General features: G+C 39.3%; 1 protein-coding gene across 2 annotated transcripts in view; it reads right to left on the reverse strand.

Annotated features, from left to right (window-relative positions):
* Positions 1-2,768: 2,768 nt before the first annotated feature.
* The window catches only part of SH3TC1 (SH3 domain and tetratricopeptide repeats 1), a 34,717-nt gene continuing 20,619 nt past the window's right edge, over positions 2,769-16,866 (reverse strand). For both annotated transcript variants that reach the window (XM_009936376.2, XM_075420438.1), the window contains 8 exons: positions 15,730-15,771; positions 12,573-14,258; positions 11,719-11,899; positions 9,086-9,236; positions 6,849-6,971; positions 6,400-6,550; positions 5,088-5,284; positions 2,769-4,853 (listed from right to left, as the gene is read on the reverse strand). In XM_009936376.2, the coding sequence (XP_009934678.2) occupies positions 4,599-4,853; positions 5,088-5,284; positions 6,400-6,550; positions 6,849-6,971; positions 9,086-9,236; positions 11,719-11,899; positions 12,573-14,258; positions 15,730-15,771 (2,786 nt within the window). In that variant the 3' untranslated portion in view covers positions 2,769-4,598. The remainder of the gene's footprint in view (positions 4,854-5,087; positions 5,285-6,399; positions 6,551-6,848; positions 6,972-9,085; positions 9,237-11,718; positions 11,900-12,572; positions 14,259-15,729; positions 15,772-16,866) is intronic.

A 16,866-nucleotide genomic window follows, 5' to 3' on the forward strand; every position in this document is an offset into this window, starting at 1 on the left:
TGGTGTCCCTCAGGGGTCAGTACTGGGCCCAGTCTTGTTTAACTTCTTCATCAACGACCTGGATGAAGAGTTAGAATGTACCCTCAGCAAGTTTGCTGACGACACCAAACTGGGAGGTGTGGTAGATACACCGGAAGGCTGTGCTGCCATTCAGCGTGACCTGGATAGGCTGGAGAGCTGGGCAGAGAGGAACCTGATGAGGTTCAACAAGGGCAAGTGCAGGGTCCTGCACCTGGGGAGGAACAACCTCATGCACCAGTACAGGCTTGGGGTGGACCCGCTGGAGAGCAGCTCTGCGGAGAGGGACCTGGGTGTCCTGGTGGACGACAGGTTAACCATGAGCCAGCAGTGTGCCCTGGCTGCCAAGAAGGCCAATGGGATCCTGGGGTGCATCAAGAAGAGTGTGGCCAGCAGGACAAGGGAGGTTCTCCTTCCCCTCTACACTACCCTGGTGAGGCCTCATCTGGAGTACTGTGTCCAGTTCTGGGCTCCCCAGTTCAAGAAGGATGAAGAGCTACTGGAGAGAGTCCAGCGGAGGGCTACAAGGATGGTGAGGGGACTGGAGCATCTCCACTACGAGGAGAGGTTGAGGGAACTGGGCTTGTTCAGCCTGAAGAAGAGAAGGCTGCGAGGGGACCTTATAAATGCCTACAAATATCTGAAGGGTGGGTGTCAGGAGGATGGGGCCAAGCTCTTTTCAGTGGTGCCCAGTGACAGGACAAGGGGTAATGGGCACAAACTGAGGCACAGGAAGTTCCGTCTGAACATGAGGAGGAACTTCTTCCCTCTGAGGGTGACGGAGCACTGGAACAGGCTGCCCAGGGAGGTTGTGGAGTCTCCTTCTCTGGAGATATTCAAGACCCGCCTGGACAAGGTCCTGTGCAGCCTGCTGTAGGTGACCCTGCTTCGGCAGGGGGGTTGGACTAGATGACCCACAGAGGTCCCTTCCAACCCCTACTATTCTGTGATTCTGTGATTCTGTGATTCTGTGAGGAAAGCAAGGGGGTCGACGTCACTCCTTTCCGGTAATTAAATATTCCATACTATAACAGCATTACTACAATTTCCTTCTCTGTAATCCCATTTTTAAAAATGGAGAGCTGACACTTGGCAACACATGTCATTCCTGGATAAGAAGCCACCACAAGTATCTGGCATTATATCTGACAAGGTTCTAGAGATGTAGCTGCTCACAGGCACCAGTTCATGCCTTCCTGGAAGCATAATCTTGTGATTTCAAATCAAGCAGAAATATCTACAGTGTGTCAGTGCCTGCAGAGCTTTTAACAGCTCAGCAGGGATTTTTTGGTTCATTAAGATTATCAAATTTTTGCTACTGACGAGCTATATAACTAGTTCTCGGTAGAAGCCCTCTGAATCTAGATATTCTTCCTATGTCTTTTTTTCATTTATCATTCAAACATCCCATCTCTCACTGTCTTTTCTAACAACCAGACTCTGCACTGTTATGCTTTTGACACCCATCTAGACTTCACGCTCTTCTGCCTTTTTGCTTCATTAAACTAGAAGAATGTTCTACCAGTTCCCTAGCCAAAATCGATCACTTACATAACAGCTGTGGGGAAAAAAGTTTTATAATTTCTCAAATAATCAGACTTCTGTTTATAAAGACTTACACCAGGAAGCACACCAGGTAAGATTCATCTCATGCACCCTGTGGAATTCTACACTGCAGACAGTTGACCATTCTCTGGTGCTAAAGAGAGTAGGGCCATCTGACAGGTGTCTCCCAAAGAGAAGATGAATCCTACCACTCCTTATCAAAGGGAACAGAACTTCACAGCAAAACCCTTCAGTCTATATTCAGTTCCTCACAGAATTTGTAAATTCCAAATTTGGCGTCCAAGTGCATCATATTTGTTATCACAGAATCTTAAAATAATGTTGTACTTCCTGTGGAAAAAAAAAAAAAGATATATTTAAAGGTCTAACAGGTTTTGAAGCAGTTTCTAAAAACCTAAGAAGTGGTATTTGTATATCTAATAGGAATGTAGTTCTTTGAAATCCCATGCCTATGAATCACTTTAGCCACACTGAATAGGAAAATATAGAATTCCTGTGTCATCAGAGCAAGGACAGAGAGTTCAGGTACTGCCTTTTCAAAAGCCGGATACATTTTTGTATGCTGCTCAGCTGGCTTGAAGGGAATGCCCAAGAAATTCAGTGTGCTATACACTGCGCAAGTACAATTTAACATTAAATAGTGAATTAATAATAAAGGTCTGCATTTCTGTGAAAGCAAAAACTCTTTGGAATCAGGACAATAAGACTAAGTAGCAAGAAAGAAGATAGGTCTAATCAGCAGAACTGAATTCCAGATTCGGAACTGCAGCTTCCCTTTTCAGAATACAAAGCAACTGCCCGTGATTACAGCAATCGGAACTGGAGAGAAGTTACAGATTTATCTAGTCTGAAAGCCAAGTGAAATGAAAAATAGACTGCCAAGCACTGAAAAGCAACTTAATTAACAGAGAGCAACATCGACAATTTTCTGAGCTCTGCAGAGATCATACAGGACTCTTGTTGAGTTTTCAGGTCAAGACAAAGAGGAAGATATAGGTTAATTAATTTCCCATGTTTAGTGGGACAATATAAGACCAGTCTGAATCTAAGTCTTCAAAGTAAGTTCCTAAGACACCCAGACAGTAAAACTTTCAACTTTAATGCTTAGTTCAAGTCTGATTGTGAGTGTCCAAAAAAATTGAGTGCAGAATTGCTTTGAGCAGTACACACATTTCTGCAATCAAGACATCGGAGGTCTGATTCACTACCCAACATAAAGCTTTTTTATTTTTTAAAAGCAAAGTGCTGACATATTTAAAGATTCTGCATATTTACAAGCAAGGCTCTATCATGTTCATTATTTTTAGCCATCTAACCCTCAGTATCAAATTGAAAACACATAAGCACTGAAGTTCTCTTTACAGTGTCAGAAGAGAAAAACAAACGAAAAAAGTTTATTGTGCAAGGAGCCTACTAGAATTAGCAAATACAAAGTGTTTAAGCTCGAATGTATATAGCTAAAGCCCCACTTCACTTTCCAGACCTTTGAGCCAAGTGCAAGACTGTAGAGAGTTACCTTGTCTACCTAAGTTAAATCTCTTCAATGTAATTCTTGATAGTGGCAACTATCTGTTACATAGACTAGTGCTTACAGCACTCACTGTGGAAGAAGATGCACTTTCCACCTCCCTGGAGAGTATCGAAAGTGTCAGTCTATCTAGATTATATATAAGTATGCTCACTCCCTGGAGTGAAGAAGTCAAAAAAAAACTAATGAAGAATTCACAAGATACCTTGTGATACCTGAATGTGTATCTAGAAAGTGTTCAGAGTGTGCTGTGAATGATAGATTTATAGGAAAAGAAATATTCTTAGGCAAAGAACCAAAACAATGAGAGTACATAGCTACACAGACCAGAAAAAAGTTGTTTTTTTGCACCTTTGTCCAGGTTTGACGGTATAAGCAAATAAAATATAAGTAGCCAACAACCTCTAGTTGGTTCCTGAGACTGCACGTGCATCTTCCATAGACACTTCCATACTTCCATTCTTTGTAATGCCTCAAAAATAAGCTAGCAGTTTCTCTATGAAGTTGTTACAGAGAATGAAAAGGCATCATTTCAAAATGTATCTGAATATTTAATTACAAGATTATCAGACTCTTTAAGACATTGACATTCCTTCTCAAAATATACAGCATGATCTAATATGTAATTTCTACCATAGCTTTGGTATGAAAATGTTTTGAGGCACAGATTTAGAACTATCAAAATTAACAATCTAGAGTTTTTGCAACTAAAGTAGTACATTTTTCTGAACATAATGTAGGTACATATAAGACAGTAGGAAATGCTGTAAGAAGGCACTGCAGACAATAGACTGTTCTGAAAAGGGTCAGTTGAAAAAAAACACCCAGATAATTTGTCTTTGAAATAACATGACCACTGAAATCCACAAAACTACAACTTACAGATACTTCAGTTCTAGAAACCAGTTAGTTACTACAACATGAACATAAGTGTTTTTTAGGAATTAGAACATAAATCTCAACTAGTGCCTGTAAATACTGCAGTGGATGAATTTGATAGGAAATGAGGGGCCATGTCTGGGGAACTGCATCAAACCAATTGTCAAATAACCCACCTAACATGCTTGGGCAAATATTTTTCTGACATCAAGTAAATACAACAGAGCTAGGTCATACAAGAACTAGGTCATGCAAAGCAAGCCACAATTTCTATGGAGTGTTTGTTCTCTATAACACTTTAAGTCTTTTTCATTGCACATATGCACTGATAATTCTCCAGTATACAGCTAGGCAGAAACAGATAGCAAAGAAAAATGTATTATTAAAAAAAAACTGTTGGGTTTTGGTTTTAGTTCACAGGCTGATCCTTAAACAAGTACAAGACTATCTTGGAAACAATAAAATGTAGTTCACTGTCACATAAACTGGTAATTTAGTCTGCGATGCTGAGCTCCAGCTTACAGCACATGCATAACAAGACATTGAATGCATTCTGCATCCCTCCTACCAAGCCAGTGCACTATTTCTCTAGGTATTTCTGTAGCTGTTAGACTGCTTTTTCCAAAGATGCATATGAACTCTTATGACACTGATCAGGAGCTAGATTTATTCTCCTAATGTTCAGCTCTGTTGCAAAGGTTCTTGCCTTTTGATAGAAGAAGAGAGACATTTCCCGATCCACAAGGAAGTTATGGTAGATTACTGCAAGTCTTGTGTAAATCTTCAGTTGAGCTTTTTTATTGCCCAGGTCCATGGCAGCAGCAAGTGCCAAATGGTAATAGCCTGCCGCGTCAAAGGGATCCTGAAATAAGAGACAGAAAGATAGTACCCCTCTACAGTACAAGCGGTGTAAGAGGAGATCCAAGCTCAGTTTATTAGGTATCAAATGAGAATCATATAGATTCTGACCTTCAGTAGGTTTTTCCACTTTATTATTTACATTCTAAATGCGTAAAACCAGAATATGGTAAAATCTGATATTATGAAATATTATTCAATGGAACAATTTTCTACAGCAGTTTTTGGTATTTCTTACCTTAAGATCATAGAATATAATGTCTCCTAAGATCAAGTACACCTTGACATAATACAGTGTTTCCTCCTCAAACTCCAGGGGAGAAGAGCAGAGGGACAAAGCCTTTAAATAAAAGTGTTCTGCTAGTTCACAGTGACCCAAATGATGATGGATGGCAGCCAGACGATGGTAAGCTATTCGTTCATTGAGCCGATTTCCTAATGAGATAATATATTAAGTCAGGACAAAACCAAAGAGACAAAGTAGTCAATTTTTCTCAAATCAGAATACACCTATAGAATCATAGAATGTTTTGGGTTGGAAGGGACCTTTATAGATCATCTAGTTCCAAACCCCCTGCCATGGGCAGGGACACCTTCCACTAGACCAGGTTGCTCAGAACCCCATCCAGCCTGGCCTTGAACACTGCCAGGGAGGGGGCAGCCACAGCTTCTCCAGGCAACCTGTGCCAGGGCCTCACCACCCTCAGAGCAAAGAATTTCTTTCAAATTCTATTCTATTTTTTGGTTTAATTCTATATGGTATTTGCTGATCTTTTATTGAATAAAACTAATTTTGCTCAAAAGATACATGGCCAAACCCTGTCCTTTAAGAAATATATCACAGAATTCCTGAATTTCCCAGTGTAGGATTTGACAGTGTCTGGGGTTCTCAAGAAATAACTACATTCATATCTCTCATTCATGTACAGATATACACACCCTGTGCATACTTAAAAAGAATACAAATAGAGTATTTTGAAAGTACAGTAGCTAATGGGATTAAAGACTTCCTTGCCCCTCTCAGTACATACTTTACATCAAAAATTATGACAAAGATGATTTTCAGACTGATGAAAGTGACCTGTGTGTGCATGTATGGAGGAGTAATAGGGTTCTTAACCAGCTGAACAGCTCTCAAGTTCGAAGAACAGTCATTTTGGAAACTAGCCCTATTGTCTTTGACTACATTTTCCAAGGTCAGTTCACCAGCAAGGCTATGAGCAAATCTGAAAGAAATATATGACACTCAAAAGCCTCTTGGAACAATATTATTCATTAGTTTTACAGCTTAGCTGTGAGAAGAACACCGAATTTGGACTTGGAATCCCAGGTTTAATTCTGTGCTCTACCAAAGGTTTTCCATATGATCTTGGAGTTAGAAGAGACAGCAGTGAAGTTGTTCATTCTTGAATGGAAGCAGAAACAGGAATAATAATATTATGAAATCCCGGCAAGAAATCTAACTGAATTAAAAGAAAGCAAGCCTTTTAGAATTCTGCCTTATTTTGGAGGTATCACTAATATTCAGCTGTAATTGAAACTGGTCTTACCTAAACTTACACTGAGCATAAGAGATACTCTTGCATATTCCAGACTTTCCTCATAAACCTTCAGATTCATCAGCAATTCCACCAGTTTATTACACAATCTGAGTTCGGTGTTTTTGTTGCCGGTCTTAACAGCAAGTGGAAGAGCCCTGTCCTGAAACGCATAACAACAGTTTAAGTACAGCTGAACTCCATGATATGCACTGACCGGCTTCCATTTACATCCTATCAAGCAACCTCTGGTTTTATTTTGCTCTTTGTATATGGCATATCTTACACCCAGAAGAGGAGTTGCAACAGGTGATATCTGTTAATGTCATGACAAAGTACTCAACTGCAATAGGTTATAAACTGTCTGCTGAGAGGATCAGCTTTTGGTCCAGCATTTGCAGAACACCTGCTGTCATGGGAGGGTACATAAGTATCAATGCAGTAGAAAAAACTGCACAAACCCTGTAGAAAGTCACTGCTTTCTCCTTTTCCCAAGTACCGTTGAAAAATATGTCTCCGGCAGCTTCAAACAATTCCATTCCTAAATTTGCATCTCCTGTGTGAAGAGCAGCATCCTGGGCAACCTGAAAAGCAAACAAGGAATGGGGAAAGAGAAAAAGAAAATCTTGGTTACGTGGTAAAAAGAAAAATCATAAATATTAGCAACTGAAAAAAGATCTTGTTAAGGCCTCTTAGTAGAAGATAGGAAAGGCTATATTTTGAGACCATGCTTTGTCTTTTGGGTACCCTGGTTTTGAGCCAGCCAGTGGCAGATACTGAAGAGGGAATATAAGGACCTGGGCACATAGTGTTATGGTCTCCCTTTTCCTGGCAATACTACTCTGCTACCTTTGTCAGCATGTGGCACACAAACCCAACAGTGCATTTGATAGCTGCTACATATTAAATTTGAGTTAAATTGCACTTATCATAGAAATAAATTCTAATTGCAAGTTAAATATTAGTAACAGTGCAGAACTGAATGCCTGTGAAGTGAATTTTGTAAATAAATGCAGCTCCACTATCTTGTTATTCTGAAATCAACATATGCCACGTTAGCAGAAAAAGGCTACATAAAAGGCAGCATCCATCCTCCCCAGAGCAAGGATACCAGAATACTCAGTAACTGAGATAATAAGCAGTAATGGAAAGGGACTTGCACACAAAGCAAGCTGAAGAATCTTGCTTTGGTTTTGGGATCTTTAGTATTAATTGAGTGCAAATTGAAAACAAGTCCAGCTCTCTACTTAAGCACAAAGGCAGCAATCCTTTTCAGGCTATTTTGGCTTCAGGCACCTAAGGACTCTATTGCATCACATTTTTGGAAGTTGTTTTACATGCAAGTTAAGATGTGATGACTTGCACACATTACTGGCACAGCAGTCAACCTTTTAGTGGACAGATTCCTGCTTTTAGACTTTCCTCATGGAGAGGCACTGAGTCTGCTCTAAATACCAGCTTCCATACATGCACATAGTATAGAAATACACATGCATGTCCCTGAACCACTCCTCCTCTTGGAGAAAACAAAGCAGATGGAGAAAATCATCCCACATGCTGATTTGGCTTTTGTACCACCAGGTGACTGACTTGGGGGGTATCAGCTACAATCATTTGGTAAAAGATAAATAATAGGCCTGTAACACAATCCCTTCCTGTAAGCATATTTATTTAGTTTTCCTGGTGAGTATTCAAAAATATAACTTCATTGAGGAAAAAAAAAAGTCATTAGAGTAGCCCCATGTATTGTGTCTCAGTACATTTTAAACATGAACGTGTTTCCTATATTTTCCTGCTGCTTTGTATTATCATTTTCAAAACATCTTAACAAAAAATGTGTGCTTATTTTATTTAGAGATCATGTTTTGGTACCACTCACACACCAGCCAAGACTCAGATCTTACTATATTAGGTTCTGTAAACATCCTGCACTACAAGGCAGCACTGTCCCTTACAACAGGAGAGAAGTATTTTCAACTCCTTTACAAAAGAAACTCATTTCCCAAATACTTCAGTGAATGGCTACAAGTCCTATAAAGGACAGAGTCAGATCTGAGATGCAGTGCAGCTCCGAGAAGGAATCCAGATCATCCAGTTTCAGCAGCCACAAGGGTCACCATTTCAGGTCATATTTCAGTCTGCATTAGCACAGCAGTAGAGGCTGCAGCAGGTCCCAGTTGGTTATGGGGGGTCCAAGGTGTGCAAGCCACATGCCTCCAGTCTCACTCTTGCAAAAGCAGCAGCAGCTCTAGCCAGCTCAGCCACAGAAAGAAAGCTTTAGATGATTTGGAAATGCATCCTGAAAAAGCTACTCTGTTTTCCTGGGCATCTGGCCCACAGGCCAGCATGCCAAGATGATTATTATCTGTTATCCAGCAGCATGTAGCATACATACATGGTTTGATTGCTATGGTGGTGTGGAGGTGGTAGACAAGTAAGAAATACACAGAGTTTACAACAGAGCAGGCACTAAGAAAAGTCACTGCCCAAAATTTTTCCAGAGTCAAGCAACAACTTAAAATGGAGCACCACTGGAAAATGCTGAGTTATTCAGCTGTTAAGCATTACATAAATGGTATTACTATATGTCAGAACACCAGTTAGCAAAATCTCTGGGATTGTTATATCGAATTACTCTTACCATGCCACCTGCACCATGTTGACAACATGTGCATGCCTGTAAGCGTTGAAAACATACCTGAATATAAAGATCCACAAGCTCATTCTGCCTCAGAACGTAATATATCTTTCCTGCCCGTAGCCAAGCATATGCCTCTTTCTCTTTTTTCTGGAGATCTATAAATATTCCAAGGCTCCTTTTGGTATATTCCAGAGCTGACCTGTAAGCCCTGAAACATGGGAGAACTGCTAATCACTGAGGGGTTCTTCAAAATAGGGAAGATTTTTCTTCATAATCAAAAAAGCTTTATGTACTGTAAAAAACAATGCAATTCCTCTATTCAATGCACAATTACAATTTCTCAGCTATATTCCATTAGTAACTAGCAAATTTGGTCTTTTTCTTCTTCCTTTTTTTGACTGATCTCTTTCTTCCTACATTGTTATCATGTTACATTATTTCAGGATAGTTTATGTTAGATGTGTCCTTCCCCTACACCTCAGGCTAGTGACAGGTGTGTGGGGGGAAATCTTTCCTCATCTTTAGCTCTTTATCATTTATCAGTATCTTTAATGATTATAATTTATAGTCTTTTCCTACAAACCTCAGAAAGAAATTGTGTCTGTAAATATTTTTTTCTGAAGAGCATAATTCAAACTAATCAGCATTTGTAGAAAATCTTGGAGAGGGGCAGATGGGACCTGAACACTTCTAGAAGTACCTAAACTATCAGATCACTGGGCAGTGCAGTTTTCTTTAAGTGTAAGGGCACCATGTTCTCAGAAAAGTGGTCATACTTTTCATTAGAAAGACCTGTCAGATTGATTGAGCTTATAGTACTTTATATCAGATGTAGAAGTCCCAGACTTCCTTAAATCCTTCTCTATCTGTCTTGTGATAGACTCCATCACCTTGACCTAGTGCATTTTCCTCCAAGCACAAGACAAACATGTTAAAATATAACATGAACTGCGTGGTTACAGTGAATCTTTACACAGTGCATCTTTTGAACAGCCTACACAAACCTCCAAAAAGATCCAAAACAAATCTAAAAGTAATACACTCCCTAGTATTTCACACTACCAAGACTTTAGTTCTGTCTCAACAAGGTGTCTCATCTAAAGGGGAAAAAAAAAAAAGTGGTTTTGCCACAGCCTGATTCTTACAGAAACTGAAGAGACCTGTCATTGCTTTCATACTCACAAGAGGAAGTAAAGATCCACTGAACAAGCCAGACATTTCAGTCTTCTCTTCTTTGCTAACAAGCTACTAACATGAGCAAAGGCAAGGTGGCTAAAGCAGTCCAACTCAGCCCAATTACTGAATGCCGCTTCCATCCCTCCTGCAGAGTTTTTGCTTTTACAACAGAGAGATGCATGCACCAGTCCATAACTCAGCAGGGCAGCTGGAAGGGGTCAGGCTGTGTCCCACGGCATGGCCACAGTAACTTACAATGGAGGTGGGGACTCCAGGGACATCACTGTTTTAGTCACTTCATCATAGACACATATCCTTGTTACCTGGGAATCTAACTCAAAGAATACTGTGATACTATGGTCTAATATCCTACTGAGTATGTGCTATTTTCTGGTAGTCTGCTAACGTTACAAAACCAACATTATTTGGGAGCCAGGCTTCTAGGCAAGGAACAGGGAGTTGGACTCAATGATTGTCACGGGTCCCTTCCAACTTAGGATATTCTATGATGCTGTGATAAATGCCATGTACTACATGCACAAAAAGCAGCATCTTCCCCAGTTAGCGAAACCCTTCTGCAAATTCCAGATCGTTTGAAATCATAACCAACTCCTTCGTCTTCAGCCTCTCCAAAGGATTTTCACCAACTATCTCATTAAACAGCAGTGAACAACGCAAAATAAAGTAGGTGACATATTAGGAATAGTTAAATGCTTGGACTGCAGCCACTTAAACCTAAATTAAGCATCTACTCTTTCCACAGCTGAGGTTTTTTGTTCCATCCTTACTGAAGCACGCTTGAAAATACCTGAATCTAAAGTGACTCAGTGAAGTGAGATACAGTAAGAAAAAAAAAATTAAAGGTGCCTTAATAAACTTTAAAAATTGTCTAGAGAAACCTGTAGGTTTCCCCAGCACATTAGTTACTATAAATTGACTTGTACAGTCTGTTTTTTCAATAAAGCAAAATATTGGTATTCTGAAAATAAAAGCAGTATGGAAATTGCTGGAGACTGACACTACACAGTTTTGCACGTAGGCTTTGTGTTTGTGTAAGTTTTGAAAAAAAAAATTTCCTCAAGGAGAAACACTTACACAGAGACAATTTAATATATGACCTGTTTGGAATATGTCATTTGGTTTCTAATGGAAAAACTGTCTTGTAAAAATCTATCATTGCAAACAAGTCACCTGCCAGCAATAATCCTAGAGCTATAGCACTCATCAAGTTGCATAACATCTAATGATTTAAAAATGTATTCATATAGATTTAAAAAATAATTTGGCTCTTGAAGTGGTGCTAAGCCCCACTGAACACCTTGTCTCCCGTGAGATGCTAGTTATAAAAAACAAGAGAAATCTCCACTAGCCCTGGTCCCTTCAATTTTAATGAAGTGCATAGGCAGAGTGAAAAAAAAAAATAAATCATTTTCACCTGTTGTAAAAACTGAGATCCTTTAGCATGACAGAAAATTACAGTCAGAATAAAAACAAAGTCATTCAGCATGTCTTACCTTTCTGTTCCTAAAGACAAATAGAGCTGACTAATGGTTTCCAAAATTTGTCCCTCCAGAACTTTGTTGGACATCTTTCTAGCTAAAGATAGTTGATATTCATTGTAGATGACGCACTGAGCCTCATTGGGAACAACTGTACTGTAGAACTGACACAGCAATTTAATTGCTTGTAGTTGACCTAGGAGAATAGATTAGTAATACTAACATGAATCTCTGTTTTTAAATGAAAGTTAAATTAGTTTTAAAATTGTTTATTCTTACTGTTTCACCAATTCAGCACAGTCAACGAATAACAATATTAAAAGCATAATAGGATTCCACTGCCCATTTCTTCATCCCCAAAGTTAGCAAAGAGGTTACTTCAAGCTTGATCTCCAAAATAAAATAATAACAATCACCTTACCTGTATAAGCTGCCTTAATCATGGTAGCAAGAATAAAGAAGTAAAGCATGGGTCTTCTAAATACAACTATTTTATGCAAAAGTAATCCAGATCACCAATTGTTTTCATACCTTTAAACTTGAGTCTGGTGCTGTTTGTACTACCAATATCACAACTATTGTAAAATATTATTGAACATAGAAATCTCTAGACTTTTTACTAATTATTTAGTTTTTCCTTAACATTTCATTTTCTCTATCTTTTCTGACAAACCTAAGTAACACCAGAAAAGGAAGTCAACATGTATTTATTTCTTTATTATCTCAGTCACTTGAATAGCTGTCACATAACTGGACATAAAATGTTGTTAAGGAACACATGTAACGTGCCTAGGAACAGCATGCCTATTCAACAAACATTCCCAAACAGGGTACCTTTTTTAACTCTGAGAGAAAAACAACATACTTACTTTCCAGATGACTCGTCTCCATTGCAACCAAAAATGCCCATTCATAATAAAATCTTCCTTTTTCTCTTTGAGTTCCACCAACATAGTAACATCCTAACTGAAGGAGAACTTGGATAAAGTCTTGGCCACAGTCTGTACTTGGAAGTTTCGAGAATAGCTTCACTGCCCTGATATAATAATGTTCTGCCAGCTTGCTGGCTGCTGCATGCAGGCAGAGTGCCCCAAAATTGGCCAGTACTACAGCTTGGTTATGGGTCATACTGGTCTCCTCTGAAAGACGCAGTGCTTTGTAGTAGCTCTCAGCAGCTTCTTTTGTATTGTTTGTTCTTTTCAAAGCAATAGCAAGCATGTTATAAGCGATGCCTAGTTGTTGAGGATTGCTCCAAGAAGAGTCTACAACAGCATTTAAAATGACTAAAGCCACATCATATTGCCTGTAAAGAATATACAACCAAGCAAGTGAAACCAAATAGTTAATAGTTTCCTCAGGCTTAGCAGAAACAGAGTCCAGTGCTTTCATCATGTAAACAATGGCTTTTCCATACCGTTTGTGATGGCTGTACAGTTTTGCTAAACTAAGACAGATAGTGCTGCATAGTCCTTGCTGCTCATTAGTAAACACACAGGAAAGTGCTTTTCTGAGGTAAGGTGCAATTTGGGATGGAAGCATTTGTCTGAGTCTTTTCAGGCCATAGATCTTGGGAGCATTTTTGATGACTAAATCAATCCTTTTCAAGGAATCCATTAAAGTGCTGGTGTTCTGGGAAGATGTGACCTTTATGCAACTTAATACAATGTGTGGCAAACACTTTTCATTGTAGGACTCGGCTAGTTTGAAATAACAGTTGTTTGATAAGTTGTTTTGTAAACCCAAGTCATTAAGCAACAGTTGGAACCTTTCCAAGAACGGTAGTGCCTCTTCATGCTGTTTGTGAGCACTGTAATGTTTTGCCAGTAGAAAGCATGCCCTTGCCTCTGCACGTTTATTCTGGCTCAAAATTGTCCTCTTCAGAGCATACTTTAGAATATCTGACTCGAGGTCCGCACTGGAAATGTAGTTGGGAATTCCCATGAGAAGAGATGTAGCCTTGTCAAAAACATGAGCACATTTTAATTTGTTCTTCTGTGTCAAGTAGATGACTGATAAATTTGTATAAAGAGCAATTACAAAGTATAAATCACTAAACCCTCCAGCTGCTGCTCCCAACGCTTCCTCAAAATACACCCGAGCTTGGGAAAACTTCAGCTTTTTAACACTGAGCCTCCCTAAGAGAAAGCATAGCCTTGCTAGTGCCCAGGACATACCTGCTTTCTTTGCTGCTTCCCTTGCTAATCTAAAAAAGCTGACCAGTTCTTCTTCTTCTGAAAACCCATAAAACATACTATTGATAAATGGATAAGAGAAGTCATACAGGCTTTTGAAGTTTCTCTCATACTCTCCCCTGTTTAAGAAGGGTAACAATGACTCAAAGGTGTCAGATGCTTGAACATCATTTTGATGTATGTGGAAGCAAGGTCCTTCAGGTGGAGGAAAGATTTCTGTATTTGGAGAGCTAGCAGAATTGTTCCCTTCAGTAGTTGGCTTTTCTGGCTGAGCAGCCTCCAAATTCTTGAAGTTGGTCAGGAATTCTTCTATCTTGCCATTCTTGCTAGTGGATCCCGTGCTAAAATGTGAACATGGAATTTCTGAAATTCAAAAATAAATTAAAGATTACAACTTCGTGTGTGCATGCACACAAAGATCTCAGATAGACCAACAAAAACATTTATCAGTAGAAGATATTATGAGGAAAACATTATGTAAACATACTGCACTTTCTTAACAGTATGTTTAGGAGACAAGCCAAAGGTGGGGAAAGAGAGAGATCAAGCAGGATCAGGGAGGAACAAGCATGGGAGGGAGTCTGAAGGAGTGGGGATAAACAGGGCTTGCCACATGTAAGCAGGTTGCTGATCAGTACGCTAACCTAGCCAAGCCCTGTGCCTGATCCAACACTAATCCAGCTGAAGTCCAACTTTAATTCAGACTGGTTTGTGTCCAAGCGTATACTCAAAAAGTATACCCTGAGTATATATTCTCTGTTCTCTCTGTGTGTATATGAGCAACAGAGATCTGCCAATGAATTACAATTCAGACTAGCTGGTAAGCAGGAGAAGACCAGAATCTGGAAAGACCAAAGATCTGAACTGAAGGCTGGAGAAAGGGCCCAAAATCAGGGCATGGTTGCTGGATGGACTTAAGGTCTAGGGGAACTGTGAATCTGAGCATGCAGGTGAGTTAAGGTGTATGTCCACACCCTGATAGAAAACTAAGGCAGTTTGGCTGGGCTGTGAGGAGGACTGAGCCATTGGAGTTGTTGAAGTCTCACGTGGGTGCTGTGAGGGTGCCTACAAAGGTCCCATTCTCCTGTCCGTGTGATGTCTGTGTGGCCAGCCATGCCTGTGTAATGTGTAAGCAGATTTGTTCTTTCAATCAAACACCAACCCCAATTCTCTGCTGGCACAGATGAACTTTAAAATTACCAGGTTTGTGTTGATTGATGTAGTCATTGATCTAAATTCTCTTAGTCCTGACATTGTTGAATATCTTACAAATATAAAAGAGAAAGCCATGCCATAATTTCTTTAGTCCTCCCACTGCTATCCAGCCAAGGTAATAGGACAAGGACTAGGGATGTAGTTTGCAGTCATAGTCAGTATAAAGCTTACAGCTGCATAATAACGGGAGCTTATAATAATTCTGCACTCAAAAATATCTCCTTTGGGAAATATAATTAAGGGAAGGAATTTTCTAGCAGATGGAAAAATGTTCTGGAATTCGAAGTCAGCACTTGCCAGGTACCCCATAAACAGTATTTTGCCCTGTTAAACAACATGGGGGACCGGGGAGTGGTGCATGTGTCACAACAGTAAAAATAAGTCATACAGTTTGCAGTTAGATAGCAAGGTCCAAGAAAGAAATCTGATATCGGTGAAAATCCTCAATGTCTTACAGCAAAACCTAGTGAGAAGGGGTTACAGCAAAACCTAGTAAAGCAAACAATGAGAGAACAAAGAATGTGACGAGATATTAAAAAGAGAAAAGCTGGGAAAGATACCAGAAATATCAGAAGTCACATAAATTTTATGTAAAAATTGTATGCATATGAAGTATTACCACATTCATTAGCTTTCTGAAATTCTGATTCTTCTAATCGGTCTGTAAGAAAGAAAAAGTTATGTTAGTTACGGTAGCTCAGTTCTTTCTCAGTTTTAAATATCCTAAAATAAGGATATTTTAGTTTGGAATTCTTCATGTCAGAAAAATTGGATGTGTCCTCGAAATTTAGAAGAGAAGACATTTCTAAGTCTGATCCAGAGCTAACAGATACTAGGGACTTATCATCCTGCCGATACAATTCACTGCTTTATACACGGTTATCTTCATGCACCTACCACTGCTCAGTAAGGGAGGGACACACCTGCATACAGCAGCTAGAATTAAAGCCAACCTGTTCTGCATGGGGGATGCATCCCTGCTGCATTAAAAGACAAGTGGGCAATATAGATACAATTATTCCTCACAACCTGCCTCTAAAATGAGGTACCAAAAAGCCTCCCTCTCTCTGGGAGTGACGCTAAAACTTATTTCAGTAATATTATTTATATTTAGCATCATTCCCAACGAGAAAAACTAAAATGTTTAGGGTAGTTTGCGTAGATAGGGGTGTCAGTCTTTTGTGGCCATTCCAATAGCTTGCAGATAAATCTCTGTATCTATCTTTTCTTTTAAAAGGGGTACTTGAAATTCTGCAGACAGTACTACTATAGATCTAGTTTTAAATACTTAGCATAGCACATCTGTAGAACATTTAAGGATTACTGTTTTGTGTAGAAGATATTTCTCAAGGTATTTCAGTTGTCATGCTACGTTTCAGGACTATATTCACTGTCTTTCATACACTAGATGCAATATAAGTTGTACTGACTGTTTGAAGGATATATCTAAAAGTAGAGGCTCAGAGAACTAGGTCTATTTCAGCTGATGCAAATCTGTTTTACTAGCCTGTAACAATGACCTCTCACTGACCATTTACTTCTGGATTTGCTTTTTTTTTTTAAAAGGCTTTGCTGACTTTGGTGGACAAGTGCCACACATTTACAACAGTTGTAACTTAATGCTCTGAATATCTAATTGGGGAAGTGCTCATAAGTAAATACTTCTCATTAGATTGATGTAGATGGAAGGTATCAAACCCATTTATGCAGATCACATAAAACAGCAAGTGAATATTGAAAACACTTGCTCTGAGTA

The sequence above is a fragment of the Opisthocomus hoazin genome, chromosome 5, assembly GCF_030867145.1.
Source record: "Opisthocomus hoazin isolate bOpiHoa1 chromosome 5, bOpiHoa1.hap1, whole genome shotgun sequence".
Taxonomy (NCBI): domain Eukaryota; kingdom Metazoa; phylum Chordata; class Aves; order Opisthocomiformes; family Opisthocomidae; genus Opisthocomus; species Opisthocomus hoazin.